The following is a 26,606-nucleotide window of genomic DNA, read 5'->3' on the forward strand; positions in this document are numbered from 1 at the left end:
GTTCACTTGAGCCGATTTGCCTAGGAAAATAGGGTCCTGGAAGGGCATGTGAGGTGTTGAAGGGCTAAACTTGGAATTGGATCTCCAAGGGGTGGGGAGGCCCTAGTAAGGGCAGTTGTGGATGAGTGAGGGATGGATGACCCTTACAAGGGGATTGATAGGTGAGGGGAAGCTGATCCTCATGGGAGAATTGATGGGTGAGGGGTAGTTGGCTCTCATAGGAGGATTGATGTTAATCTTTCACACAGGAGATGGTCTCTCATTAGGGTGATTGAGCACCACAAGAAAGGGTTTATTGGTTGCTTCGAGTTTGTGTCGACGAGTGAGTTGCTTCTCAGCCTTTTGTTTGTTTCCCACAAACGACACCAATTGTTATTGTTCGTTTACAACAATGAATTTAGATATGGAAAACTACCTTAGGATGACTCACGTGTGAACTATCTGAACTATGGGTGACTATTTGGAGCGATGGTGACTCTCTTAGAGGTAGCGACAGTGATGGATGGGTTTTCCAAGGTGGATTGATAGCAATGGGTGTCTCTTCCGATCAATGGATGATCTGTTTGGAAAGAAGATCAGTTAGGGGCACGAATGAGTATCTCGATGTAGACCCTCTGATGCCTAAGTTTGTCTCGCGAAAGTATAGAATAGTTGGATGTAAGAAGGGAATGTCAGAGATTACATATCGAATGGGGGAGGACACCCCCCCCCCCCCCCCCATTTATAATGATGAAAGAGGCTACCAAGTGTAAGGTGACTTAATTTTCTCGTCAAGTAACTTGGAAGTAATTTTGACTGGGTCTCACGAGGGTGATGGCGCACAGATTGTGGGCGTGGGCACAAGGGCACACCTATGGCACCCCCGAGTGAGGGTCACTCGGGGGTGTCATACTGGGTCATGCCGAGCAACATGGGGCCGCACGAGGCATCCTCGGGTGAGGGTCACCTAGGGATGTGGGCGCACAGACACGAAGGTGCTGTAGCGTGGTGGGTTGTTGCCATGCGCACAAGGGCTCCCGCCACATTGTCTCATTCCTTCGATTTTTTCGCTTATTTTCACTAATCCACTTTATCCATTTATTTTGGAAGGCATATAACATGTTATATAAATACTAAAATCTAAAGGTACAAAAGATTTCAACCCTCTTAGGTGCCTAACCGTTAATTTAGATCAGTCTACATTTATTATAGATGAATTTCGTCCACCATCAATCAGAGAAAAAATTAGGTCTTCTGTTGGGTGGACATGGGCCACACCATAGAAGGATCAAGTCATTTATTGTTCCTTGATTGAATAATTAATTTACTAGATTAGTTGAGTGGGCAGTGGTTAGATGAGCCATAAGTGTTATGCCACTAACAAATGCATCAGTAATGCCTGGGTTGAAGCATGGAATGATTTTCATTGTTGCAAGAATATAATTGAAAGGGGGTTTTGTTTGAATCTCTATGTGAATCTCCGCTCACATAGCCAAAAAAGAGGAGAAGAAATCTTCCATACAATTCCACAGACAGCTCTAAAACAAATACAAAAACTGGGTATAATTTCAGTGATTACTTACTCCAATCCAACCAAATCTCATTGACATCAGTTTTCTCTCTTCTATTCCACTCATTCCATTCATTTGCTCCTTCTTGTAAGCAGCTGAACGGACATCCAGCTGGAGTAGCCCACTTCCTCCTTGTGTGTTGGGCAGCAAAGGGAAAGGAAGGGGTAAAGCAAAAGGCATAATAAATAACAATAGCAGCAGAGTGAGTGAGTAGTAGTAGTCTTACCACAAGATCAAACTGTTTAATATCATCACCATCATCATCTTCTTGTTTTCATCTTCTTCCTCATCGTAGAGGCTCTCTTACTCTGACCAGTTGCAGATAGTTGAGCACTTTCAGCAGCATAAATTCTGAGTTTCTCAAGGATCCTCCTCTCGCTTATGCGCAGTATGAGAGAGTAATACAACTCTCTCTCCTTAATGCAACAACACTTATTCAGTGCTTCCATATCATCTTCCAAGGAATTCGAACCAAAAAAGCTCTCCCGGATATTTGCAAGCGACAAAAGGGCATCACATACACTTCTTGTCAGCAACAGATCCTTGCTCATTTCTGCAGCTGTTTCCCTTTGAATGTAGCCTCCTTTTTCCAAAATAATGCTCAACCATTCATTTAAATTCTCTTCAGTTGATGATACTGTGAGATCCAGCTGATCAAACGGTTCATCTGGTAATGATATTATATAAAGTAAAATCAGCAGCTCAACTTGTGGCTCCCCATTACCTGAGATTTCAAAATATTCAGAGTTCTGGCTCACACATCCAGAGTAATCTAGTCTTCTCCACAATGCCAACCTCCTTCGACTGTGACGGCTGGAATACAAAGACGAACTCCATTCAAGTACCAGTTCCAAATCCATGTTTACAATGTCATATGGATTATCTGCCTCAGTAAATCCATATCTATGTAGCAGTGCAGCATTGCCCAAGGTTCCATACGTATTGAAGACCTGAATGCAGGAAAAGTAAACAGTTGGAAAAACTCACCATCTTGTCACTATAAAGAGAACTTCAGAGTCTCGGAATAGAAGGTGGCAACAATAGTACTCAACTATTCATTTTAAATACTTAAAGGAGAAGAACAAAGAAATAAATACATATAGAGAGAGAGCAACTTAAATAATATTGCCATATATATATATATATCAGTGAGTCATGGAAAATACCTGTTGAAGCTATAAGCTTCAGTACAGCTGCAAAATGGGAACCTAAATGGACTGTAGTAACTAGTCAATCCTTTTCAACACCAAGTCGCCAATCTAAGACCCATTTACCCATTTACAACATTTTTCCAACAGATATACAATATTGAGAAAATAAAATATCAAGACCCATTAACGGTTTTTTCCTCTCCTAAACACGGTTACTGTTTACTCTCAGCAGACTTCACAAGAACTGCTGTTTACGACTGTGCAAATTGGTAGTTAAATAAGCTTCAGAAGGCCCATATGGATACATCACCCGGTGTGGGTTTAGCCGAAAAAATAGTTCAGGCATTCTTGTTGGTTGACAACTCCGCCCGGAGATGTTATCCATTGCCGGTCCCAAGCCCGGATAAAGGAGGAGGGTTGTGTTAGGTAGCCGACAGCCAACGTAAAACTTAGTCGGATCCAAAACATGAACTCTAGACAAATTATGAAAAAACGTTTGGGCGTGGGCGTAACCCTTCATAGCGACTCGCTACACTGCCCGCGTGTAGTGTCAAGTGAGCTAGGGCCGCTGCATCGGCGCCCGGATGTAGTGACAAATGAGAAAGGGTTCTCGCATTTGCTTGGACGGATGTGGGTAAAGAAGTTAGTCCAACATCAAAATCAAAACCAAAACCAAAACCAAAACCAAAAACAAAATCAAAAACAAAATCAAATTCAAAGTCAAAGCCAAAAACAAAATCATAGATTAAGGATTGGGTCATGGAACATAGGAACATTAACAGGCAAAGCTATGGAAGTGGTAGATGTGATGATTAGGAGAAAGATTAATATTATGTGCCTTCAAGAGACGAGATGGGTAGGGAAAAAAGCAAAATTTTTGTCAGAAAATGGATATAAAATATGGTACACAGGAAATGATCGAGCAAAAAATGGAGTGGGGATTATTATGGATAAAAGCTTAGTAGATGAGGTAGTGGATGCAAAGAGAATAGGGGATAAGATTATTATGGTGAAGGTTATTCTAGGAAGAATGACTATGAATATCTTTAGTACATATGCACCACAGACGGGGTTAGGTGAGGAGATAAAAGCAAAATTCTGGGAGGACCTAGAGGGACTCATACAAATGATACCAAGAGGAGAGAAAGTGATTATAGGAGGTGACTTAAATAGTCACGTGGGTAGAGACGGAAACGGCTATAGAGAGGTACATGGAGGGTATGGATTTGGAGAAATTAATAATGAGGGTAAGTCTATTCTAGATTTTGCAATGGCATATGGGCTCATCATAACCAATACTAGGTTCAAAAAACGGGACGAACACTTAATCACATATAAAAATGTCACATCAAGCACCCAAATAGATTACTTCCTCATGAGACAAGAGGACCAGGTATGTTGTAGGGATTGTAAGGTGATACCAGGAGAGTGTTTGACTACTCAACATAGACTTCTAGTACTCGACGTCCAAGTAAGAAATTGGAAGAGAAAAAATCACATAAAACAAAATCCAAGAATCAGGTGGTGGGATTTAAAAGGGGAGAAATAACTAATCTTCAAAGAAAAATTAAGGGGTAGAAGAGAATGGAATGGAGAATGACAGACAAACCAAATGTGGAGAGAAATGGCTAATGCCCTGAGAAACACAGCAAAGGTAGTGCTTGGAGAGACAAATGGTAGAGCCCCTAACCTTAAGGAGTCTTGGTGGTGGAATGAAAAAGTGCAATTGAAAATTAAAAATAAGAAAAATTGCTATAAGGCTGTATATCAGTGCAACAATGAAGAAAATCAAAAAAATTATAAAGAATCAAAAAAGGCAGCAAAAAAAGCTGTTAGTGAAGCAAGGTCAAAAGCATACGAGAATCTATATAAACGACTTAATATAAAAGATGGAGAAAGGGATATATATAAATTAGCTAAAGCAAGAGAAAGAAAAACAAGGGATTTAAATCAAGTGAAATGCATAAAAGATGAAAATCAAAATGTATTAGTGAATGAGGGAGCGATTAAGGAGAGATGGAAGGAGTATTTCACAAAATTATTTAATGATGATGGCGACACGAGTTAGGTTGGGACATCTTAGTAACTCCGAAGGGAACGTGAGCTATATATTTTATCGACGCATAAGTCCAAATGAAATAAGGCAAGCATTAAAAAAGATGAAAAATCATAAGGCGGTGGGACCGGATAATATACCAATAGAAGCATGGAAATGCATGGGAGAAGAGGGTATCTCCTGGCTAATGAAATTATTTAACGCGATTCTTAAATAAAAAAAGATGCCAGATGAGTGGAGGAAGAGTACTTTGGTCCCTATATATAAGAACAAAGGAGATGTTCAAAACTGTGAAAATTACAGAGGAATTAAGTTAATGAGCCATACCATGAAACTCTGGGAGAGAGTAATAGAGCAGAGGCTCAGAAAAGAAACAGAGGTCTCAGAAAATCAGTTTGGTTTCATGCCCGGTAGGTCAACAATGGAAGCTATATACCTACTGAGACGCCTAATGGAAAGGTATCGGGATCATCAGAAGGACCTACATATGGTGTTTATAGATCTAGAAAAGGCCTATGATAGGGTCCCTAGAGAAGTATTATGGAGGGTTTTAGAGAAGAAAGGAGTCCGAATAGCCTATATACAAGCCCTTAAGGACATGTATCATGGTGCAGAGACAAGGGTCAGAACATGCGGAGGGGATACTGAACCGTTTAAAATTACAATAGGATTGCATCAAGGTTTTGCACTAAGTCCATACTTATTTGCTTTAGTAATGGATGAACTCACTAAAGATATTCAGACAGATGTGCCATGGTGTATGCTATTTGCAGACGACATAGTGTTGGTGGATGAAACAAAAGAAGGAGTGAACACTAAGCTTGAGTTATGGAGAAACAATTTAGAATCTAAGGGATTTAAATTAAGCAGAAAAAAAAACAGAATATATGGAATGTAAATTTAGTAAGAATGCAAGAGTGGAGGATGTTATAATAAAATTGGAAGACCAAATCTTACAAAGAAAAGACCATTTTCGATATTTGGAATCAGTGATTCAAAAAGATAGAGAAATTCACGAGGATGTCACACATAGAATTAAGGCAGGTTGGCTAAAATGGAGAAATGTATCGGAGGTGTTATGTGATGATAAAATCCCATTAAAATTGAAAGGAAAATTCTATAGGACAGTTATAAGACCAGTTTTGTTGTACGGCTCAGAATGTTGGGCAGTCAAATACCAACATGAGCAAAAGACGAGTGTAGCGGAGATGATGATGTTAAGATGGATGTGCGGCCATACAAGAAAAGATAAAATTAAAAATGAAGTTATTCGTAATAAGATAGGAGTAGTGCTAATAGAGGAGAAGATGAGAGAGACTAGACTAAGATGGTTTGGTCATGTGAGAAGGAGACCAAGAGACGCTCATGTGAGGAGAGTTGATGAAATGGAACAATTAATCAAAAAAAGAGGTAGAGGCAGACCTAAGAAGACTTTGAGGGAGACATTAAAGTTTGATATGAAGTGTATGGATTTCAATGAAAATATGACAAAAGATAGAAATACATGGAAGTCTAGAATTCATGTAGTTGACCCCACATAGTGGGATAAAGGTTGGATATGTTGTTGTTGTTGTATTCTTGTTGGTTGACCCGGTGTTGCCTTAGAAGTCCTCCAGCAAGAACCTCAATCTGATCAACAGAAAACCATCTCCAAAACAAGGGTTCTTTGATTGTATGATCGATCAGCAGAACACAGTGCCATTTGTTTAAGATAGATGTTGTTGTTGTGATTAGCATCACCATCTTTCATATTCACAAACTTCAAAAATTTCAACATCAGGAACAAGCTAATATCTCTCTACTGCCACAATGGCCAGAAAGTGAGACCATAGATTGATGTGATCACTAGAAAGACAGCACAGTGGTCGGTGCCAGAAGAGTGTTTAAGCCTTGTGAACAGGCTGCCACTGTCAAGGTCGGAAATGAGCAACCAAACACAGTTGCTAAAGTGAACTTGTTAAATAGACGTCTGAGAGGATTGTGTTCATGGTATGATGTATGCATTTGGAAAAGTTTTAGGTGTCTAATGGACCTTCTATGCCTACTCTTCGAACATGTCCACCAATCCATAACTGTTTAGATAAACTGATTACAACCCATTTTGAAAATTTACAAAACAAAAAACCAGTAATTACAGATGTTTTTTGGCAGCTTCATGGGTTAGGGTCCTGCTTACCATGCTAAAAAAAGGCAGAAAGGGTCATATAAAAGCTTGATTCGGTATCACAACCTTCAGTGAAATCTACCATTTGTTAAGAACATATACTAGAAGAACTAAAAGCAACTATACACAATCCAGTTCTAAATAATCCAACTGCTGCACCCAATTATTGCATTCAGCTGGGTTTAAAAGAGAAAAAGCTGGTGAAACCTCTATTTTTACCCGTGACCAACATATGAAGATCTATAGAGGGCAGCTGTGATGAACGGAAAAGCTTGGAGGTGCTGTTTCAGCATTTCCGAAACATTTCCCATTTCCAAAACTCCAAAAATGTCAAAACATATTTTCGAGTCATTTCTGCAATCTCAAAAACATTTCAGGGTCATTTCGTAATAAGTTGAAAAGATTAGAAACGTGTTTCCATCCATCCACGAACGAGATTAGAGTTCGGAAAAATTCTGTCTTTAACTAGCATATATTACTTCTGATTCGAGGGCTGCCCTAGTCTCTATCTCTCTGACCATCCCCTCATCATTGTTCCCCCTTGCCGCTTGGTGTTTGATACCCAGTGCCGCCGTCGATTCACAAACACAAACTGGCTAAGCCGTAGTTGATTCACAAACACAAATCGACGTTTTTGTGCTCAGTGCTACCATTTCCATGCAACACAAATCATTTCGCAACTCTGGTTGCTCGGTGCCACCATTGATTCACAAACACAAAGGGTTTGGCTGAGTTGGCTCTTCGATCAACGATCAGTGGCGACCATCCAACTTCTCTCTCTATATGTATTTATTTTAGTTTTTGTATTGTATTATGTATGTATATATATTATCTGTCTGTATTGATATATATTATATGAATATATCGTGTAGGTATATATATGTAGAAATGTAGGAAATGGGGATAATGGATCCATACTTTATGGGATCCCACAAATTGAGGAAACATGTATCCATGTTTCATGGGTTACATGTATCCATGTTTTATGAGTTTTACTTTTCTATCTTTTAGTGTGTATATGAGATGTTATAAATAGATTAGATAGTAAGTGAAGATATCATTGTATTCCATATTGTTTTGTTTGGTTATATGGTATCAGAGCTCAGTTCAGCAACCCTCGATCTGCCATTCTTCTAGCAAACAAGTCGGCTACTGCTGTTAAAACACTAGGAATAAAGAGGTTTGGCGTTGCTGTCAAAACGCCAGGAATAGAAAAGTTCCAACGTCCATCTTCGTTCCAGCCTCACACAGCCACTGTCACCCACTGTCGACCATCGTCCTCCATCAATTGCCAGCCTCAAAGTCACCATCGTCAACTTTAGTAGCCACCATAGATCGGGCTTCTGCAGCCACCTTGTCCATCGCCATCGCCGACCTTTGATTGGTCAACCCCCGGAGCCCAACCACCGTTGCAGCTATCACACATTGCCATGCACCGTCCTTCAGATCCGTTCGCCAACGCTGTTTTTGCTCTGAACTCCCTCTCCAATGCTCTAATCACAACGTCGTCACCACCGTTGGAGTTGTCTCTCTCAGCCCATCCAGATCCCTGTGGTTTCATCGCTGTTAGCCGCCACCAGCCGCCTGTTTCCAAAAAAATTGTTGCCGTTGCTTCAGCAGGCTTCTGTGATTGCTAGTGGGATTTCTCCATTGTTGCTGGCCACGTATTTAGCAAACCTAGATCCTTGTTAGATCTGGGTCAAATTTGACCCACCCAGCTACAACCCGTTTCAAATTTGGTCAACCAGAATTGACTCATTAGGCCAAATCCAACTGCCAGATCCGCTAGACAGATCCAACAAACCCAGCCAACTCAAATTAAAAGGCGAAAGATGACTGGATCTGTAATGTGCAGTCACTAATTAATAGATCATCGACCCTTACCGCCACCATGTCGGACGTTCTCTCCACATCTAGTTCCTTCAACAAAGAGCAGTTCAATCAACTCTTTGCATTTTTACTGTCCAATTCGCTGCCTGGTACAACTAATAGTTCTTTGGCACATTCAGGAAGAACTCCTTTAGCCTTGTCAAGTTCTTTAAAATCTGCTCCATGGATCATTGATTCAACGGCATCTGATCACATGACCAACTTGTCCAATCTTTTCGATTCATATACTCCTTGTTCAGGTAGTGAGAAAGTAAGGATGGCAGACGATAGTTTTTCTAATATTGCTGGCAAAGACCTTATTAAAATATCTAAAAGTATTGATCTTCAATCAGTACTTCATGTTCCTAAACTTACTTGTAATCTTTTGTCTCTCAGTAAACTCTCAAAAGATTCTAACTGCTGCATTACCTTCTTTGATTCTTATTGCCTATTTCAGGACCAGAACTTGGGGAAGACAATTGGCAGTGCTAGAGAGATAAACGGACTTTACTACTTCAATGAGGATTTCTTCGGTAATAAAAAAGCTCACGGATTGATTGGTAAGAGTTCAATTTCTGTTTCTGATCTAATAATACAATGGCATCTTAGGCTAGGCCATTCTAACTTTCCTTATTTAAGACACTTGTTTCCAAAATTGTTTAAAGGAGTGGATTGCTCTATGTATTAATGTGAAAGTTGTCATTTATCTAAAGATCATCATGTTAAATTTGTTTCCAAACCTTACTGTCCTTCAAAACCATTTTATTTGATTCACAATGATATTTGGGGACCCTCAAAAGTTACCACTTTATCTGGTAAAAGATGATTTATAACTTTTATTGATAATCATACTGACTATGTTAGGTTTACTTGCTTAATAAGAAATCCGACATAGCAAGTGTTTTCAAAGATTTCTTTTACATGATCGAAACCCAATTTCAAACAAAAATTTGTACTCTTCAGTCTGACAATGGAATAAAATACTTCAATGAATGTTTAGGGGGTTTTTTTGAAAGAGAAGGGTATTTTACATCAATCAACATGTCGTGAAACTCTTCCACAACATGGCATAGCTGAACGAAAAAATAGACATTTACTTGAGGTAACTAGGGTCATTATGGTTTCTATGAATGTCCCAAAATAGCTCTAGGGAGATGCTGTTTTAACTGCTTGCTATCTAATCAATAGGATGCCCACTCGAGTCTTAAACTTTGAGATACCTTTAAATTCCTTAAAAAATATTTTTCCTATGTGTCGATTGTACTCTGAATTACCTTTAAATTTTTTTTGATATACTTGCTTTGTTTACATTTCACAAATTTTTCGATCCAAATTGGATCCAACAGTTAAAAAATGTGTTTTTGTTGGTTATGCTCCTAGGAAAAAAGGGTACAAATGCTTTAATCCTTTGACAAAAAAAACTCACATAAGCATAGATGTGTCTTTCAAGGAGAATCAACCCTATTTTATCAAAAATCATCTTCAGGGGGAGAATATTGTAGAAGAAGATATTTTTTTTTTTTAAATTTCTAAACCAGTAGAAGAAGATAATCTTTTGAAAATTTCTGAATCTTTTCCAAATATGTTTGATATGATTGACACTTCACTCCACTCAAATAAACGATCCAAGGAAACTGGTGCTCAAAACAATAAAGAACAGGATACGTCTAGTTCACATGTGCCAATCATAATGGAATCGGAACCAGGGGAAGAATTACTACAAACGGATCAAAGCAATCCGAAACCTGAGCTTCAATTTTATATCAGAAGAAAATCTCAGAGAAATGCTATTGATCTGAATATCCTTCCAATAACTAAGCAGTTGGCATCTTCCAATGATGGTCCTTCTTCCACTCAGGGTAATTCTAAACTTACTCTTTTAAATTCTTCCTCAATTGATTTGTCTGATCTTGATGTCCCCATTGCTATTAGAAAATGAGTAAGATCTTGTACTAAACATCCTATTGCCAAATACTTGTCCTTTCAAAAACTGTCCAATAGCCACAAAGCATTTCTTTCAAATATTTCTAACTTGCATGTACCAAGAACAATTCAGGATGCTCTAGGTGATCCGAATTGAAAGCTAGCCGTAAAGGAGGAGATGAATGCTCTTAAAAAGAAAAGGACTTGGGAGATTGTGGAGCTACCGAGAGGCAAGACAACTGTAGGCTATAAATGGATCTTCACTGTAAAATGTAAGGCAGATGGAAGCATAGAGAGGTATAAAGCAAGACTTGTTGCCAAGGGGTTCACCCAAACATTTGGTATTGACTATCAAAAAACATTTGCTCCAGTGGCAAAGATAAACTCTATTCGAGTCCTCCTCTCTCTCACGGTGGGCCAAGATTGGCCTCTACACCAACTCGATATAAAGAATGCCTTCCTAAATGGCAATTTGGAGGAAGAAATGTATATGGACCTCTCACCTAGATTTGAGAAGGGCCTTGGTACCAACAAGGTATGCAGTTTAAAAAAATCCTTGTATGGTCCGAAATAGTTTCCAAGAGTGTGGTTTGAAAGGTTTGGAAAAGCGATAAAAAGCTATGGTTATACTCAAAGCCAAGCAAACCACACAATGTTCTTCAAACACTTTGGTGATGGTAAGAAATCTATTTTAATTGTCTATGTGGATGATATAATAATGACTGGTGATGACAGGGGAGAAATTGAAGAACTTAAGAGGAAACTAGCATATGAGTTTGAGACCAAGGACTTAGGACCCCTGAAATACTTCCTTGGGATGGAGTTTGCAAGATCTAAGGAGGGAATTTTTGTTAGCTAACGTAAGTATGTCTCGGATTTACTCACTGAAACATGAATGCTCGGGTGTAAGATAGCTGAAACTCCCATCAAACCTAATTTGAAGCTCCAACCTGTCGAAGCCAAAGATGTGGTAGAAAGGGAGAAATATCAAAGGTTTGTGGGCAGACTCATCTATCTGTCCCACACTTGACCTGATATGACATTTGTAGTAAGTTTAGTAAGTCAATTTATGCACTCACCAAGTTCACAACATTTTGAAGTTGTCTACAGAATTCTAAGGTACCTTCAGAGAACTCCTAGAAAAAGTTTACTCTTCAGAAAACATAGACATCTTCACATAGAGGCTTATATAAACGCAGACTGGGCAGGCAGTGTTACTGATAAAAGATCTACATCGAGATACTGCATCTTTGTGGGAGGTAATCTCATCACTTGGAGGAGCAAGAAACAAAACGTGGTGGCCAAAAGTAGTGTTGAAGCTAAATTTCGTTCAGTTACCCACGGGATTTGTGAGGTCATGTGAATAAAGAGACTTCTAGAGGACTTAAGGGTCTCCACTCCCTTACCAACTAAGGTTTACTGTGATAATAAAGCTGCGATTTTCATTGCCCATAATCCAATACTCCATGACAGAACAAAGCATGTTGAGGTGGATAAGCACTTTATTAAGGAGAAAATTGATAACAGGGTAATTTGTATGCCTTACATTCCAACAGTTGATCAATTTGCTAATGCTCTTACAGAGGGGTTACACAAAAATCAATTTGAAAAATTAGTGAGCAAGTTTGCCATGGAAGATATCTTCAAGCCAACTTGAGAGGGAGTGTAGAAATGTAGGAAATAGGGACAATGGATCCATACTTATGGGATCCCACAAATTAAGGAAACATGTATCCATGTTTTATGGGTTTTACTTTTCTATCTTTTGGGGTGTGTGTATAAGATGACGTAAGTAGATTAGATAGTAAGTGAAGATATCATTGTATTCCATATTGTTTTGTTTGGTTATAATATATTATGTGAATCACTGAATGTATCATGAATGATTATATATAATACTTATTTTTCTAATTCAATACTTTGTATGTAATATATAGAATGTAATACTTAAAGTTATGTATGTAATACTTACAGAGTATTGACTGTTAAAATATGTAATACTTATAGAACTGATGTTTATATTTGTTTGAATGTATTATGGAATTAATATTTATTTTTAAATGGAATAACTATTTTTTTTTATAATTTTCTATTTTAAAAATTATATTTACAAAAGAGATCCTGTCGTTTCCTACTTTCTTGAAAAATGTCGTTTTTCCATTTCCATTCCGTATCGTATCCGTTTCCCTTTTCTGTTTCCGTGCAACCTAAGAAGGCAGTGTAGCTCAACAATCATTATAGAGGGTAGTGTGGGTCATTTAGGACGACCCTTCTCCAAATTCTTATCAAGCACCCAACTTCCCTAGGCCTCTAATATAGACTCATTGTCACTGGTCAATTGGCCCCTCTTCCTACTTAATAATCAACATATTTACATTGTGTCTCACCCTGGTTTAATTTTATAACAAGCCCTTATGGAGATATTAATATTCCAACTTGATTACCAGTTGAAGATTGCTTTAGCAATATGAAAGAGAAGGGGGCACAAATCTTATGAGTAGAGCACAAATCTAAGAATGTTGGGTTTAGGCAAAACTAGGGTTGTTGGCACTGGAGATGAGCATTGTGATGATAATGCTAACTAAAAAAGAAAGATCTAGAGATTTGCAGATGAACTAAGTGTGCAACCTCGAGACAAAATGGCAAGGTCAATCATGAACACGATCCGAGAGAGGTGTGACAGAGATAATGGAGACAAACTAAGTCAAACTGAGTGGTGTTGCAAACTAGAGGGTTCTATTGAGTCATGTTGAGATCAAACCTATGTTGGATCTAAGTCATTGACAGACAACAAACTTGATCATGAATGCAAACTAAAGGTAGATGCAAGATGCAAGAGAGAACTCAAATCCAAGGTGTCAGTGTCACCAAACTAGGTTGCCTCGTGATCTGTTGCAGGTGACAATGATGCAAGTGCAAATTGTTGATGTTTGCCTCAAGTTAGCCTAGAAGATTAGTGAAAACAATGGCTTATATCGGCTAAGGTTATATAGGCAATTGTGTTTTTATACTCTAAAATCTAAATGTAATTAGTATAAGTTTGGGGGTTAAAACTGGAATTATCGAAGTCTAATTTGTTATATTGGGATGTTCACCCCAATCGATAGGTAAGGGTTCTCATTTCTATTGTAACGAGTGATGTGATCGTCCAGAGAGAAAGGCTAGAGAAAAGGTAGCTTTGTAATCTTAGGGAACGAGGGTTGTGTGGTACTTAAGAATAGAAAGGAGGGAACTTGTTGTTGTACTGATCATTTTCTTGGAATAAAGAAGACTGCTCGAGGGTGTTTTGACTGCTGGATGTAGGATTGCAACACTTGCAATCTGAACTAGGATAAGCTTCGGCTTCTTGTGGTTTGGTTTTCTGGTTTCTGTTTAATTTGTGAACTCTTTATTTTCTAGTTGTGTTAATATCTCTTACAATTGATCCAAGAGTGGGAAAAGAGTTAGAGAGAATTGTTCATTTAAATTTGCCTAAACCAGTGAGTCTAAAACAACAATTTGGTATCAAAGCCTTCCCCTAGGATCAAGAAAAGCTTTCATTTTATTTTCTTGGTGTCTCTTTGTCATAATAGTATCAAGAATGGCTGCAACAAGATACGATATAGAAAAATTCAATGGCCGGACTGATTTCAGCCTTTGGAGGATAAAAATGAAAGCACTGCTAGGGAACTTAGGACTAGAAGAGGCTATAGATGAAGAAAAGAAAATACCCAACACTTGTACTGAAGAACAGAAAAAGGAAATAAGTCAACAGAGGAAAGAAATCAATAAAAAGGCATTCAATACTTTGATTCTAATTCTAGGAGACAAGGTGCTGATGGAAGTCTCTAAAATAACTACCGCGAAAGCCCTTTGGAAGAGACTAGAGACCTTATACTTGACCAAAACTTTGTCTACCCAGTTATTCTTCAAATATGAGGATGAGGATAAAACTCTAGTCCTTTAGCATTCTTTTCCTAAATCCTATGAAACTTTTGTTGATATTCTAAAACATGGAAGAGACAAATTGTCCCTAGAAGATGTTGTAGGAGTCTTAAACTCCAAGGTACAAGAAGGTTGAAGGCAAGAATTCTATGGGTGATGCTCTTGCTGTTAGGTCAAGACCAGAAAAGAGGGATCAAAGGTTTAGGGGTAGGTCAAGGTCAAAATCTAAAACCAGTAGGAAACCTATCAAATGTTTTTTCTATCATGAAGAAGGTCACATCAAACGCAATTGTCCTAAGAAAAAGAGGGAATTTCAGGGTAAAAGGGAATGCTGAAATATCATCTTCAATTCGTGAATTTAACTATGACAGTGCAGATACACTGGTTATATCTAATACCGAGGATAGGCAAGTTTGGGTGTTAGATTCCGGTTGTTCCTTTCATATGACTCCTCATAGGAATTGGTTCCTAAACTATAGGGACATTAATGGTGGTAAAGTATTGTTAGGAAATAACCAAGTGTGTAAAATCAAAGGGATTAGGGATGTTAAAATTAAAATGCATGATCGAACAGTGAGCATATTGTTGGCTGTTAGATATGTCCTAGATTTAAAGAGAAACCTTATATCTCTTGGAGAATTAGATTAAAAATGGTTACTCCTATAGAGGAGTTGGTGGAGTCCTTAAGGTAACTAGAGGCTCTCTCATATGCATGAAGGCAATCCTTCAAAATGGCATATATGTACTGCAAGCATCCACGGTGGAGAGGCAGCAATAGCAGAGGATAAATCCTATGAGCATACTAGGTTATGGCATTATAGGATGGCTCACATTAGTGAGCAAGGGCTTAAGGAATTGGCTAAATAAGGGATTGTAGGTGCTAGAAATGTAACAGCCTTAGATAAATGTGAAACATGCATCTTTGGAAAATCAGCTAAAGTAAAATTCCCTAGGAAGGCTATCCACTCCACTAATGCCCCTTTAGAATACATTCATTCTGATCTGTGGGGCCCTTCCCAGGCCTTATCTCATGGTGGAACTAGGTATTTCCTGCCAATAATTGATGATTATTCTAGAATGGTTTGGGTTTATATATTGAAATCAAAGAATAATACTTTTGAAACATTTAAAACCTAGAAATCTATGATAGAAAATCAGAAAGATAGCAAAATTAAAATCATTAAGGCTGATAATGGATTGGAATTTTGCAATAAGGATTTTACCCACCTATGTAATCAAATGGTATCCTAAGACATCTTTCGGTTCCAGGGAATCCCAAACAGAATGGTCTAGCCGAAAGGATGAATATGACTCTTATTAAAGAGGGTTAGGTGCATGATAATCCATGCTAGGCTATCTAAATCTTTTTGGGTAGAAGCGGTTACTACGACAACTTATGTGATTAATAGGTTCCCATCTACAACCATAGGGTTTAAAACCCCCTATGAAATGTGGACAGGTCATAAACCTAATATAGACCATGAAAGGGTGTTTGGGCATATTGCTTATGCTCACTCTAGGCAAGGTAAGTTAGATCCAAGAGCAATTAGGTGTCTTTTTATAGGATACCTAGAAGGGGTTAAGGGATATAAATTGTGGAGCCTAGATCCGGATATGCCTAAGACATTTGTGAGTAGAGATGTTACATTTGATGAAAGGTTTACTATAAAAGATTTCGAAGAAAAGGTGAAATCAAAGGATGCTGGAAAAGCCAAGGCAATCGATGTAGAACTGCAAGAGGAAACCAGTGATAGAGGTCTAGATAATTTCACTGATCAGGAGTTAGATCACCAAGAGGACTATGATGAATCCTCCCCTAGTCAGCAAGAGGAATATGAAGCATCCTCTTCTGGGAAGCAAGAAGATTATGAAGAATCCTCTAGCTCAAAAAATCCCCCAGATCCAAAGAGATATAACGTTGCTAGGGATAGACAAAAGAGGGTTTCAAGGCCTCTTGTGAGATACGAATATTCTGATTTAGTGTCTTATGCACTGTCAAGTGCAGCTGCTGAAATAGGGGAAGAGCCCTTATCATATGATGGAGCAGTGAAATCAAAGGACTCTCAGAAATGGCAGGAAGCCATGAAGTCTGAGATGGACTCACTTAAAAGGAATAAGACTTGGATTCTTATAGATAAACCCTTAGGAAAAAGCGTGGTTGGCTGTAAGTGACTATTTAAGATTAAGGAAGGTGCTGGAAAAGAGGATAAGCCTAGGTATAAGGCTAGGCTAGTGGCTAGAGGGTTTACCCAAGTGCCCAGTATAGACTTTAATGAGGTATTCTCACTTGTGGTAAGGCATACCTCAATAGGGATCCTTCTTACAATAACAGCCCAATTAGACTTAATTCTAGAACAAATGGATGTTACTATAGCCTTTCTACATGGAGGCTTAAAGGTAAACATTCTAATGGAACAGCCTAAGGGGTTTGAGGTTAGGGGGAAGAGAGGGCAAGTGTGCTTACTTAAGAGATCTTTCTACGATTTAAAGCAGTCTCCTAAGCAGTGGTACAAGAAGTTTGACTCTTTTATGTTGTCCCAAGGTTTTAAGAGGAGTTCCTATGATAGTTGTGTGTATTTTAAGCATATGCCAGGGAATATATCTATATATTTTTTTTTATATGTAGATGATATGCTGATTGCTAGTCAATCAGCCATAAAAATCGAGAATCTTAAGCTGAGATTAAGGTCAGTGTTTGAGAAGAAAGAATTAGGAGAAGCCAAGAAGATATTGGGCATAGAAATCAAGAGGAATAGATAGCAAAGGCACTTGTTTTTATCTCAGAAATCTTACCTAAGCAAGCTGGTTAGAAGATTTAATATGTTTGATGCAAAGGATGTCTCGGTTCCTTTTGCACAACACTTCAAGTTCTCCCATGAGCAGTCCCCTAAAGATGAAAAGGACATTACTCTAATGCGGTTGGGAGCCTAATGTACAACATGGTCTATACAAGGCAAGATTTGGCTCATGCTATGAGTGTCTCTAGGAGGTTTATGGCCAATCCGGGTAAGACTCATTGGAATGTTGTAAAATGGACCTTTACGTACATTATGGGAACACTAGGCATGGCCTTGGTTTATGGTGGAGTTAATGGAAGAAAATCCTTGCATCTTAGGGTTCACAGATGCAGATTTTGCTGCTGATATGGATAAAAAAAGGTGCTCAACAGGTTACGTCTTTCAGCTTTAGGGTTCTACCATTAGCTGGAAAACTAACTTACAACCGGTGGTGGCGTTATTCACGACCGACGCTGAGTATATTGCAGTTACAGAAGCAATTAAAGAGGGTCTTTGGCTTAAAGGAATTATTAGTGAACTCCTAGGTAGAGATGTCAAGGTTAAGTTGATGTGTGATAGCCAAAGTGCTATTCATTTGGCTAAAAATCCATCCCACCATGAAAGAACCAAACATATAGATTTTAGGTATCATTTCATTAGAGAAATTCTTGAGAAGGAAGAAATAAACCTAATAAAAGTTGTAGAAGAAGAGAATGCAGCTGATATGTTTACCAAAACTGTTTCTATATCTAAATTGCAACATTGTTTAAATATTCTTAATGTTTGTTGTGTTTGAGCGATCAGGTAGGTCATGCATTCTCGGAGGAGAGTAGGGTCAGTCTATTGGGTGGAGAAAACTCAAGGAAAATGGTGGAGTACTTTTTATGTTTGCCTCGAGTTAGCCTAGAAGATCAGTGAAGACAATGGCTTATATCAGCTAAGGTTTATATAGGCAGCTGTGTTTTTATACTCTGAATGTAATTAGTATAAGTTTGGGGGTTAAAATTGGAATTATCTAAGTCCAATCTGTTATATTGGGATGTCCGCCCTATTATAAATAGAGGGCAAGAGTTGGCTAGTATCGGGAATAGAGGGGAGGGAACTTGCTGTTGTACTGATCATTTTCTTAGAATAAAGAAGACTGCTCATGGGCTGTTTTGACTGCTGGATGTAGGATTGCAACACTTGCAATCTAAACCAGGATAAACTTCGGCTTCTTATGGTTTGGTTTTCTAGTTTCTGTTTAATTTGTGAATTCTTTATTTTCCGGTTGTGTTAATATCTCTTACAGTTGATCCGAGAGTGGGAAAAGAGTTTGAGAGAGAATTGTTTGTCTAAATCTCCGTAAACCAGTGAGTCTAAAACAACACAAACAAACTCAAATGTGAGGGTACTGGAAGGTGGTGTGACTGGAAAGAGAAGCAAGGTTGGTGAATGATAATGGCTAAAATTGAAGCCAACAGTGGCTGTGTGAAATTAGGGTTTCTGTTTTGTGAATTAGGCTTTCTAATTAATCTAAGGTTAGGTTTTGATACCATGTAAAAGTACAAAAGAACGTATGTGTATTTCAAGTCTCTTGAATTAGGTGTACAAGGATTATATACTAGTATCCTACTATAGAAAAAGGAAAGAATATATTCTAAAGATGTACAAAACATCTAAGAATACATACCAGATATATAGTTTCCTAATCTAAAGATCCCATCACAACACAACTTTATTGCTCCCTTTGAAAAAGAAATCACATTAAACCAAATTTCTGCATGTTGAATCATTCAAAATCTTTCATGAAGTACATATAGCAGCAGTATAATGGAAAGGACATGTGTACACACATAAAGAGTAATACATGGCATGCGATAAAGCAGTTGCTTCTAATTGTTGTTATTGTAGCAGGGGTGGTGATGTAACGATGTTTCTAAAGGAGATACGGAAGTTTACAAATGGTTTGAAATTTTCTTTTTTTCTTTGTGTGTGGGAAAATGGAGGGAATGGTAGTTGTGTAAAGTGCGATGGTGGTGGTGGATAGTGGTATAAGCATGTTTTGGAATTTTGTTGGGTCAGTAGAAGGGATTCATAAAGGTTATAAAAAGGGTTCACTTGTTTAATTTTATGATTGACTGGACTTATCATTGATGGTGTATTTAGTGGTGGGCCTCAGCATTGGCAATGCTAGATCAGAGAATGTAGAAGAGAAAGATGACAAGATAACTTTTCCCCAAGATCCAACCATTTAAATGAGGGTTGACAAGGCCCACAAGTAACTTGTCACGGCTTGGCCACACAACACGCCTTATCCTAATTCCAATGCGAATTAGGAAAGCTTGATGCTCGCTCCAGGAGCAGTAATCAGCGAGAAAGAGAGAAGAAGAGAGAGCAATCCAGAAAAGAAGAACTTAGAGAGTAAGAATAGAGAGGATGGGAGAATTTAGAGAAGGAAACAATAGGAATTCTCTTGTTCATTCATGCCCCCTCTCGTTGAAGGTAGGCGGATATATGCTCACGCCTGGGAAAGATTCCCTGCCAGGTGGGGTCTACTCCCATAACAAACTCGGGATTCCCTGCCTGGTTGTACCGGTTTTTCCTTCTAGAAGGCCTAACAGAAAGTAAGCTACTCTGCTAAGGAATAACAACAACAAATAATAACTAACAGCAATTAAGCTAAACAGAAAAAATTAAATTCAAGTCTCGGAAGGGTCTCCTCGTGACATTTCCCCCGCCTTAACAATTTTCTTGTTCTCAAGAAATGCTGAGGAGATTAGCTGCCCTTGGAAATTGCTTGAGGAGATCGGGTAGATACTCCCAGGTGTTATCTTCCGGAGGTCTTTCCTGCCACCTAACCAGCACCTGCATGAGTGGAGCGCCATGTTTGTAGATCACTCTTCGCTCCAGAATAGCCTCAGGTTCCATGGCTTGCCCGGCCTTTACGAGAATGGTTGGTAGGATTGCACTAACAGGCTGCTCACCCACTGCCTTCTTAAGAAGAGATACATGAAATATCGGGTGGATGAGCGATCCTGCTGGTAGCCGAAGTCGGTATGCCACCTTTCCCACCCTGGCCTCTATAGGAAACGACCCATAATACTTAGGACTGAGCTTGGTCACCTTTTTTCTGAGTGAGGGACTTGAGGTGAGGATATTTTAACCTCAAGTATACTTCGTTCCCCACTTCGAACTCTCCTTCGCTCCTTTTTCTGTCGCGAACTGCTTCATGTGGTTTTGAGCTGAAGCCAATTCCTGCTTCAGCTGTTGTGTCACCTCCCTCCTCCTTCGCAAGTAGTCATCCACCGAAGCTACCCTGGATTCGCCTTCTGCTGCAGGTATAACCGACGGTTGGTACCGGTACCCAAACAAGGCTTCAAATGGGATCATCTTGATGGAGGAATGGTGGGAAGTATTGTACCACCATTGAGCTAAGGCTAGCCATTTGTGTCATTCCTTGGGCTGCATTAGGCAGATGCACCTCAAATAGGTCTCAAGACTTTGGTTCACCCTCTCGGTTTGGCCGTCCGTTTGAGAGTGATGGGCAGTGGACATGCTCAGCTTCGTTCCTATTGATCGCATCAGTTCCTGCCACATTATGTTGGTGAAGATTCGATCCCGATCTGAAATTATAGTCTTGGGAGTCCCACCCTATCCAAGAAGGCTCTCGCCACTTCTTGAGCTGTGTATGGATGGGTTAATCCAATGAAGTGTGCAAAGTTGGTCAACCTATCCACCACCACTAAGATGCTATCTTTCCCTTCAGACCTTGGCAACCCTTCCACAAAGTCCATTGATATGCTTGACCAAGCCTGATCGAGAATAGGCAAAGGCTGTAATAGCCCGGGGTAGGCTACTGTCTCTGATTTACACCTTTTACAAGTGTCACAAGCTTGCACCATCCCCTTAATCTCTGACTTCATCCTCGGCCAATAGAAGACTCGCCTCACCCTTAAATATGTGTTTTGTTCTCTTGAGTGTCCCCCCGTGGGCGATGCATGTAAGGCCTGAAATATCTTCTCCTTTAGGTTTGCTTTATCCCCGATTACTACCCTTCCCTGATACCTCAGCATCCCTTGATTTAAGGTATATCCTTTCCCCACGTCTGCCCCCAACGCTAGCCCCTCCAGCAGCAGTTTAAGCTTCTCATCCCATCATAACTGTCAATCACCTCAAGGTACCACTGGGGAATCACTTCGGTTATGGCTATTGAACTTCCTTCTTCATAGCACCTTGAAAGTGCATCGGCAGCAACGTTTTCTTTCCATTTTCGGTACTGAATAAGGTAGTCCAACCCCATGAGCTTGGCCATCCCTTTCTTCTGCAGCTGTGTTTGAAGTCTTTGTTGTAGCAAGAACTTCAAACTCTCATGGTCAGTCTTGATTATAAATCTTCCTCCCTCTAAGTAGTGCCTCCATTTCTCCACAGCCATTAGAACTGCTAGGAACTCCTTCTCATATATGATGAGTTCCAAGTGTTTAGGACCTAGCACTTGACTTAGGAAGGCTAGTGGTCTTCCCTCCTAAACCAGGACCTCACCAAATTCAAAGCCCTTACTGAATTTGGCCTTGGCCAAGACACCATAGCCTCCACCTTTCGGGGGTCTGTGCTCACTCCTCCTTAGGATATAATATGTCCCAAGTACTCCACCTGCCCTTGGCCAAATGCGCACTTAGACCTCTTAATAAACAACTGGTGAGATCGAAGGATATCAAGGGTGACTCTAAGGTGAGATAAGTGTAGTTCAAATGAGGGGCTATAAATAAGAATGTCGTCAAAGAATACCAATATGAATTTTCGAAGATGAGGTTCAAAAATGGTGTTCATAAGGGATTGAAAAGTGGCTGGGGTGTTGGTGAGTCCAAAGGGCATCACCAAGAATTCAAAATGCCCATGATGAGTTCTAAAAGTTGTCTTGTGGATGTCCTCGGGTTTCATTCGGATTTGGTGGTAGCCCGAACGCAAGTCTAGCTTAGAAAAGAACCAAGCATTGTGTAGCTCGTCCAACAGGTCTTCCATTAAAGGAATAGGGAATTTATCTTTGATGGTTATAGCATTTAGTTGGCGGTAGTCCACACAAAACCGCCATGTTCCATCATTCTTTTTAACCAAAAGGACGGGAGAAGCAAAGGGACTTTGGCTGGGTTGGATGATGGCTTGTTTAAGCATTTCCCTCACCAATTTTTCAATTTCATTTTTCTGGAGTGGGGGGTAACGGTAAGCTCTAATGTTGATAGGCTCAGTTAGTGGTTTTAGGTGGATGGCATGGTCATGAACTTGGGTAGAGGGAAGTGATTGAGGTTCAAGGAAGAGATCCTCATACTCAACCAGCAATCTATTAAGGAGGTCCAAGTAACGTACCTGTTCGGGCCCTTCCGGGTTTGCACTAACCGTTAAGCACGTCTCTCCTTGCAATGTTGGGCCTGCCTGGACCTCCTCTGTTGCCATGATCGAAAAAAGTTGTGGCCAGCGCCCCCATTTCCCCTTGATCGCCCTCTGCAGTCTCCTTCCCAACATCATCTTGCACATTCCCACCTCCTTCCCTTTGGACAATGTCATTTTCCTCCCCTCTTTCTCAAAGGACACTTCCATCCTGTTAAAATCAAAACTGATGGGGCTCACCCCTTTCATCCAATCCACCCGTAAGACTACATCACAGCCCCCTAGTTGTAGGAGCCTCAGATCTGTTTCGAATTTTTCTCCTTGCATTTCCCAACAAAACTCGTTACATGCTGAATTACTCAACACTCTTTGGCCGTTAGCTACCGTTACAATCAAAGGGAGAGTCCCTGTGAGTTGGCACTTCAGCCTTCCTGTAGTGTTCTCATCCAAGAAGCTATGAGTGCTTCCGCTATCTATTAAAATCATAAGATCATTACCTTTACAGCATCTCCCACCTTAATGATCTTGTTGTTAGCCACTCCCTTTAGAGCGTGAATGGAAATCTCCCCATTGTCCTCTGTTACTTCCTCCTTGCTGTTTTCGTCTATTTCCTCTTCTTGATTTTCTTCCTCGTCTCCTTCCAATAAGAGAATTTGCCTCTTGCAAGGCTGTCCTAGGTGATACTTGTCACCGCATCGAAAGCAAAGGCCAACCAACCTCCTTTGCTCTCTTAATTGTTCCCCAGAAGGAACCGAGCTTGACCCACCTGCACCTTTGACCACCTGGTTACCCCTTGCCGCCTCACGAGGGTAACTCCTTCCCTCAACAAGGTTGGCTCTGATATTCACTCCCCGGCTGCAGTCTCTGCTTCCTCATTAGTGCCTCCACCGACATCTCTTGCAGTCGGGCGCTTTCCGACGCTTGCTCCACCGTCCTCGGCTTCATCATTTTGACCATTGGTCGTAGCTCCTCATTCAAGCCACTCAAGAAGCTTGACACGAAGTAAGCCTCGGAGAAATGTGGGTTGTGACCTATCATAAGCGATCTTAACTCCTCAAACTTCTGCAAATAGGCATCTACACTTCCCGTTTGTTTAAGCTTATTGAATTCTTCTATCGTGTCTTCCATACTCCTCTCTCCGAATCGCTCACAAAGCTTTTCAGAGAACTCCTCCCACGTATAATCTGCCCTCACGCTTAGACATCCTTGAAACCAGGCATCCACCGCTTCATTAAAGTAAGCAGCGGCTAGCAGCACCCTCTGTCCTCTGGGTATATTGTGCCAGTTGAACACCCTCTCACACTTCCTCAACCACCATCAAGGATTAGCTCCTTCGAACACGGGTATCTCCATCCTAGGCATGGTGAACCCCAGAGGATGGCCGTGAGGCTGCTCAATCCTCTCTTTGCCCGCGACCCCTTCTAACTCTTCGTCATGCTCTACCTCAATCTCAGATGTACCTTCCCTCCTGTGCGTTCTATTTCTCGATAAAACAGGGTCGTCCCTCTCGCGCAGAGGAAAGTCAGGAGCCATCCTTACCGTATTCTGGCGTGTAAACATGAGCATAAACTGCTGCATGTCCTCTCGTAGCCTCGTCATAGATCCTTCCAACCTCTGTTCCAGTCCCACCAACGATCCTTCCAGCTTGCGATCCATTGCTACGATCGCTTCATGGTTCCTTTCTCCTCGAATTTCCAGCTGGTTGATCCTCCCTTGAAATTCTGACACAGTCGAGCTAACCTGCTGCAACTGCGTCTCAAAATTTTTCATGCAGGTTCCTTCCGCCATTTCTCAAGCTGCAGCCTCCGCCAAGAACTGATGCTCTGATACCAAGATTGTCACGGCTTGGCCAGACAACACGTCTTATCCTAATTCCAATGCGAATTAGGAAAGCTTGATGCTCGCTCCAGGAGCAGTAATCAGCGAGAAAGAGAGAAAAAGAGAGAGCAATCCAGAAAAGAAGAACAGAGAGAGTAAGAATAGAGAGGATGAGAGAATTTAGAGAAGGAAACAATAGGAATTCTCTTGTTCATTCATGCCCCCTTTCGTTAAAGGTAAGCGGATATATGCTCCCGCCTGGGAAAGATTCCCTGCCAGGTGGGGTCTACTCCCATAACAAACTCGGGATTCCCTGCCTGGCTGTACCGGTTTTTCCTTCTAGAAGGCCTAACAGAAAGTAAGCTACTCTGCTAAGGAATAACAACAACAAATAATAACTAACAGCAATTAAGCTAAACAGAAAAAATTAAATTCAAGTCTCGGAAGGGTCTCCTCGTGACATAACTCTATTTGAGGATTGAGAAAAGACATAACAAATGCTACATTCATTCCAGCCATGTGAACTGGGGATACCTAATACACAGGGTGACTGATGCAGGAGCAGTTTATTTTTTGTTATTAGTATTTTTATTTTACTTTTATTTGTTTAATTCCGCTTAGTATTTAGGTTATTGGGTTTTAAAAACTTTTTTATTTATTAGCTTTAATAAGTAATAAGTAGTCATGTGACTTTTAGAATAGACAGATTCCTAACATTAGATGGATTCATTTGTGACCAAGGATTAGGATCTATTATAGCTACAAGCCTACAACCTAGTATAAATAGTCTTTTAAGAGATTCTGTGGGCAGCCAGTTTATTCTAATTCAACTTTGACAATTTCTTATACCCTAATTTTGAGATCTCCGTTCCAGAATTGATCTTACACTGTTCTAGCCCAATTTTTGCACTTGTTTTTGTTGATCCTGCCTCCCATAGTGCATCAGTGGTTTTTGCACTTGTTAGCCCAATTATGTTTACTAACAAGGTGCTTGTGATTTTGGTTATTGCTATTTATTATTTCACTGTGTGACAAGGTCTGGGTGATTAGTCAAATAACTTGGTCAAAATGACAATGAAAAAGAATTTTAGTTTGGAAAGGGCAATAATGGTAAGAGTCCTTGCCCATTTCTAACCAGCGTAAGGCAGTATTCTATTCATTTGCCTCAAAACGTATAGATTAGCACATTACTTTCCTAATAGCAAACACTTTTACACATACTTCATATTGTGGACTCTTTATTTCATATGCAGAAAAGAAGTGTATGAGAAAGATAACAAAAATTGCTAACCTCTGCCCCACATTTGACATCTTTCACCATTATCATTTCCAGAACTGTGGGCTCATCCTCAGAAGTAGAGGAACACTCCCATTTATTGCCACAAGAACCCTGTCTCAATTGAGATTTTTGAGTTAATTGTTCAGCATCCAGAGAATTATTATACTCATCTAGTCCATGGTTCTCTTCCACATCATCAGTCATTTCATACTCGTCCCTTTTGAGGTTGTCTTCAGCATCACTTACATGAACAAGAGGCAGAAATATTGAGGTCAAGTGCAAATCCTCAGCTCCTGTTTTGTGATTGAAGCTGGATGTCAAGAAAAATTTAGTCAAACATGAAGCTTTTTGACAAGATAATTCATCAAGAAATTAGTTAGGAAAATGAAGCCCAGATAATGAAAGAAAATAGGATATTAATCAGTGATATTCATATACACACACACACACACACACACACACACGTATAAACAGGTTCCAAGCATTTTCACATCTACTTTTAAGAAAGTTAAAAGCTTAGAGAAGACATGAATTAGCTAAACCAAAATCCAACAAAGGGCTGAAGGACCAATCTTATGCAGAAAGAGCAGTAATTTTTAGTTTACTAGTAAAAATAAATTATGCAGAAACAGTATCTTTGAATATCATATTTATTCTTATAAACAGGTACTAAAGGGTTTCTCTCCACTCATTCAGCATCTTTTTTTTTTTATTTAATCACATTAAATAAT

The 26,606-nt window shown here is 39.8% G+C and overlaps 2 protein-coding genes across 4 annotated transcripts in view; one reads left to right on the forward strand and one right to left on the reverse strand.

Moving 5' to 3' along the window:
• Positions 1-1,362: 1,362 nt before the first annotated feature.
• LOC127804006 (ribosomal lysine N-methyltransferase 3) overlaps positions 1,363-26,606 on the reverse strand; it is a 51,001-nt gene continuing 25,757 nt past the window's right edge. For 2 of the 3 annotated variants that reach the window (XM_052340704.1, XM_052340702.1), the window contains exons 4-5: positions 25,888-26,185; positions 1,363-2,500 (exon numbers count right to left, since the gene is read on the reverse strand). In XM_052340704.1, coding sequence (XP_052196664.1) covers positions 1,811-2,500; positions 25,888-26,185 — 988 coding nt within the window. In that variant the 3' untranslated portion in view covers positions 1,363-1,810. The remainder of the gene's footprint in view (positions 2,501-25,887; positions 26,186-26,606) is intronic. The other variant, XM_052340703.1, reaches the window with a different exon arrangement.
• Positions 3,246-26,606, forward strand: part of LOC127804007 (uncharacterized) — a 30,951-nt gene continuing 7,590 nt past the window's right edge. Inside the window, exon 1 of the mRNA XM_052340706.1 lies at positions 3,246-4,115. Within this exon, the coding sequence (XP_052196666.1) occupies positions 3,330-4,115 (786 nt within the window). The 5' untranslated portion in view covers positions 3,246-3,329. The remainder of the gene's footprint in view (positions 4,116-26,606) is intronic.

The sequence above is a fragment of the Diospyros lotus genome, chromosome 6 (assembly GCF_014633365.1).
Source record: "Diospyros lotus cultivar Yz01 chromosome 6, ASM1463336v1, whole genome shotgun sequence".
NCBI lineage: Eukaryota > Viridiplantae > Streptophyta > Magnoliopsida > Ericales > Ebenaceae > Diospyros > Diospyros lotus.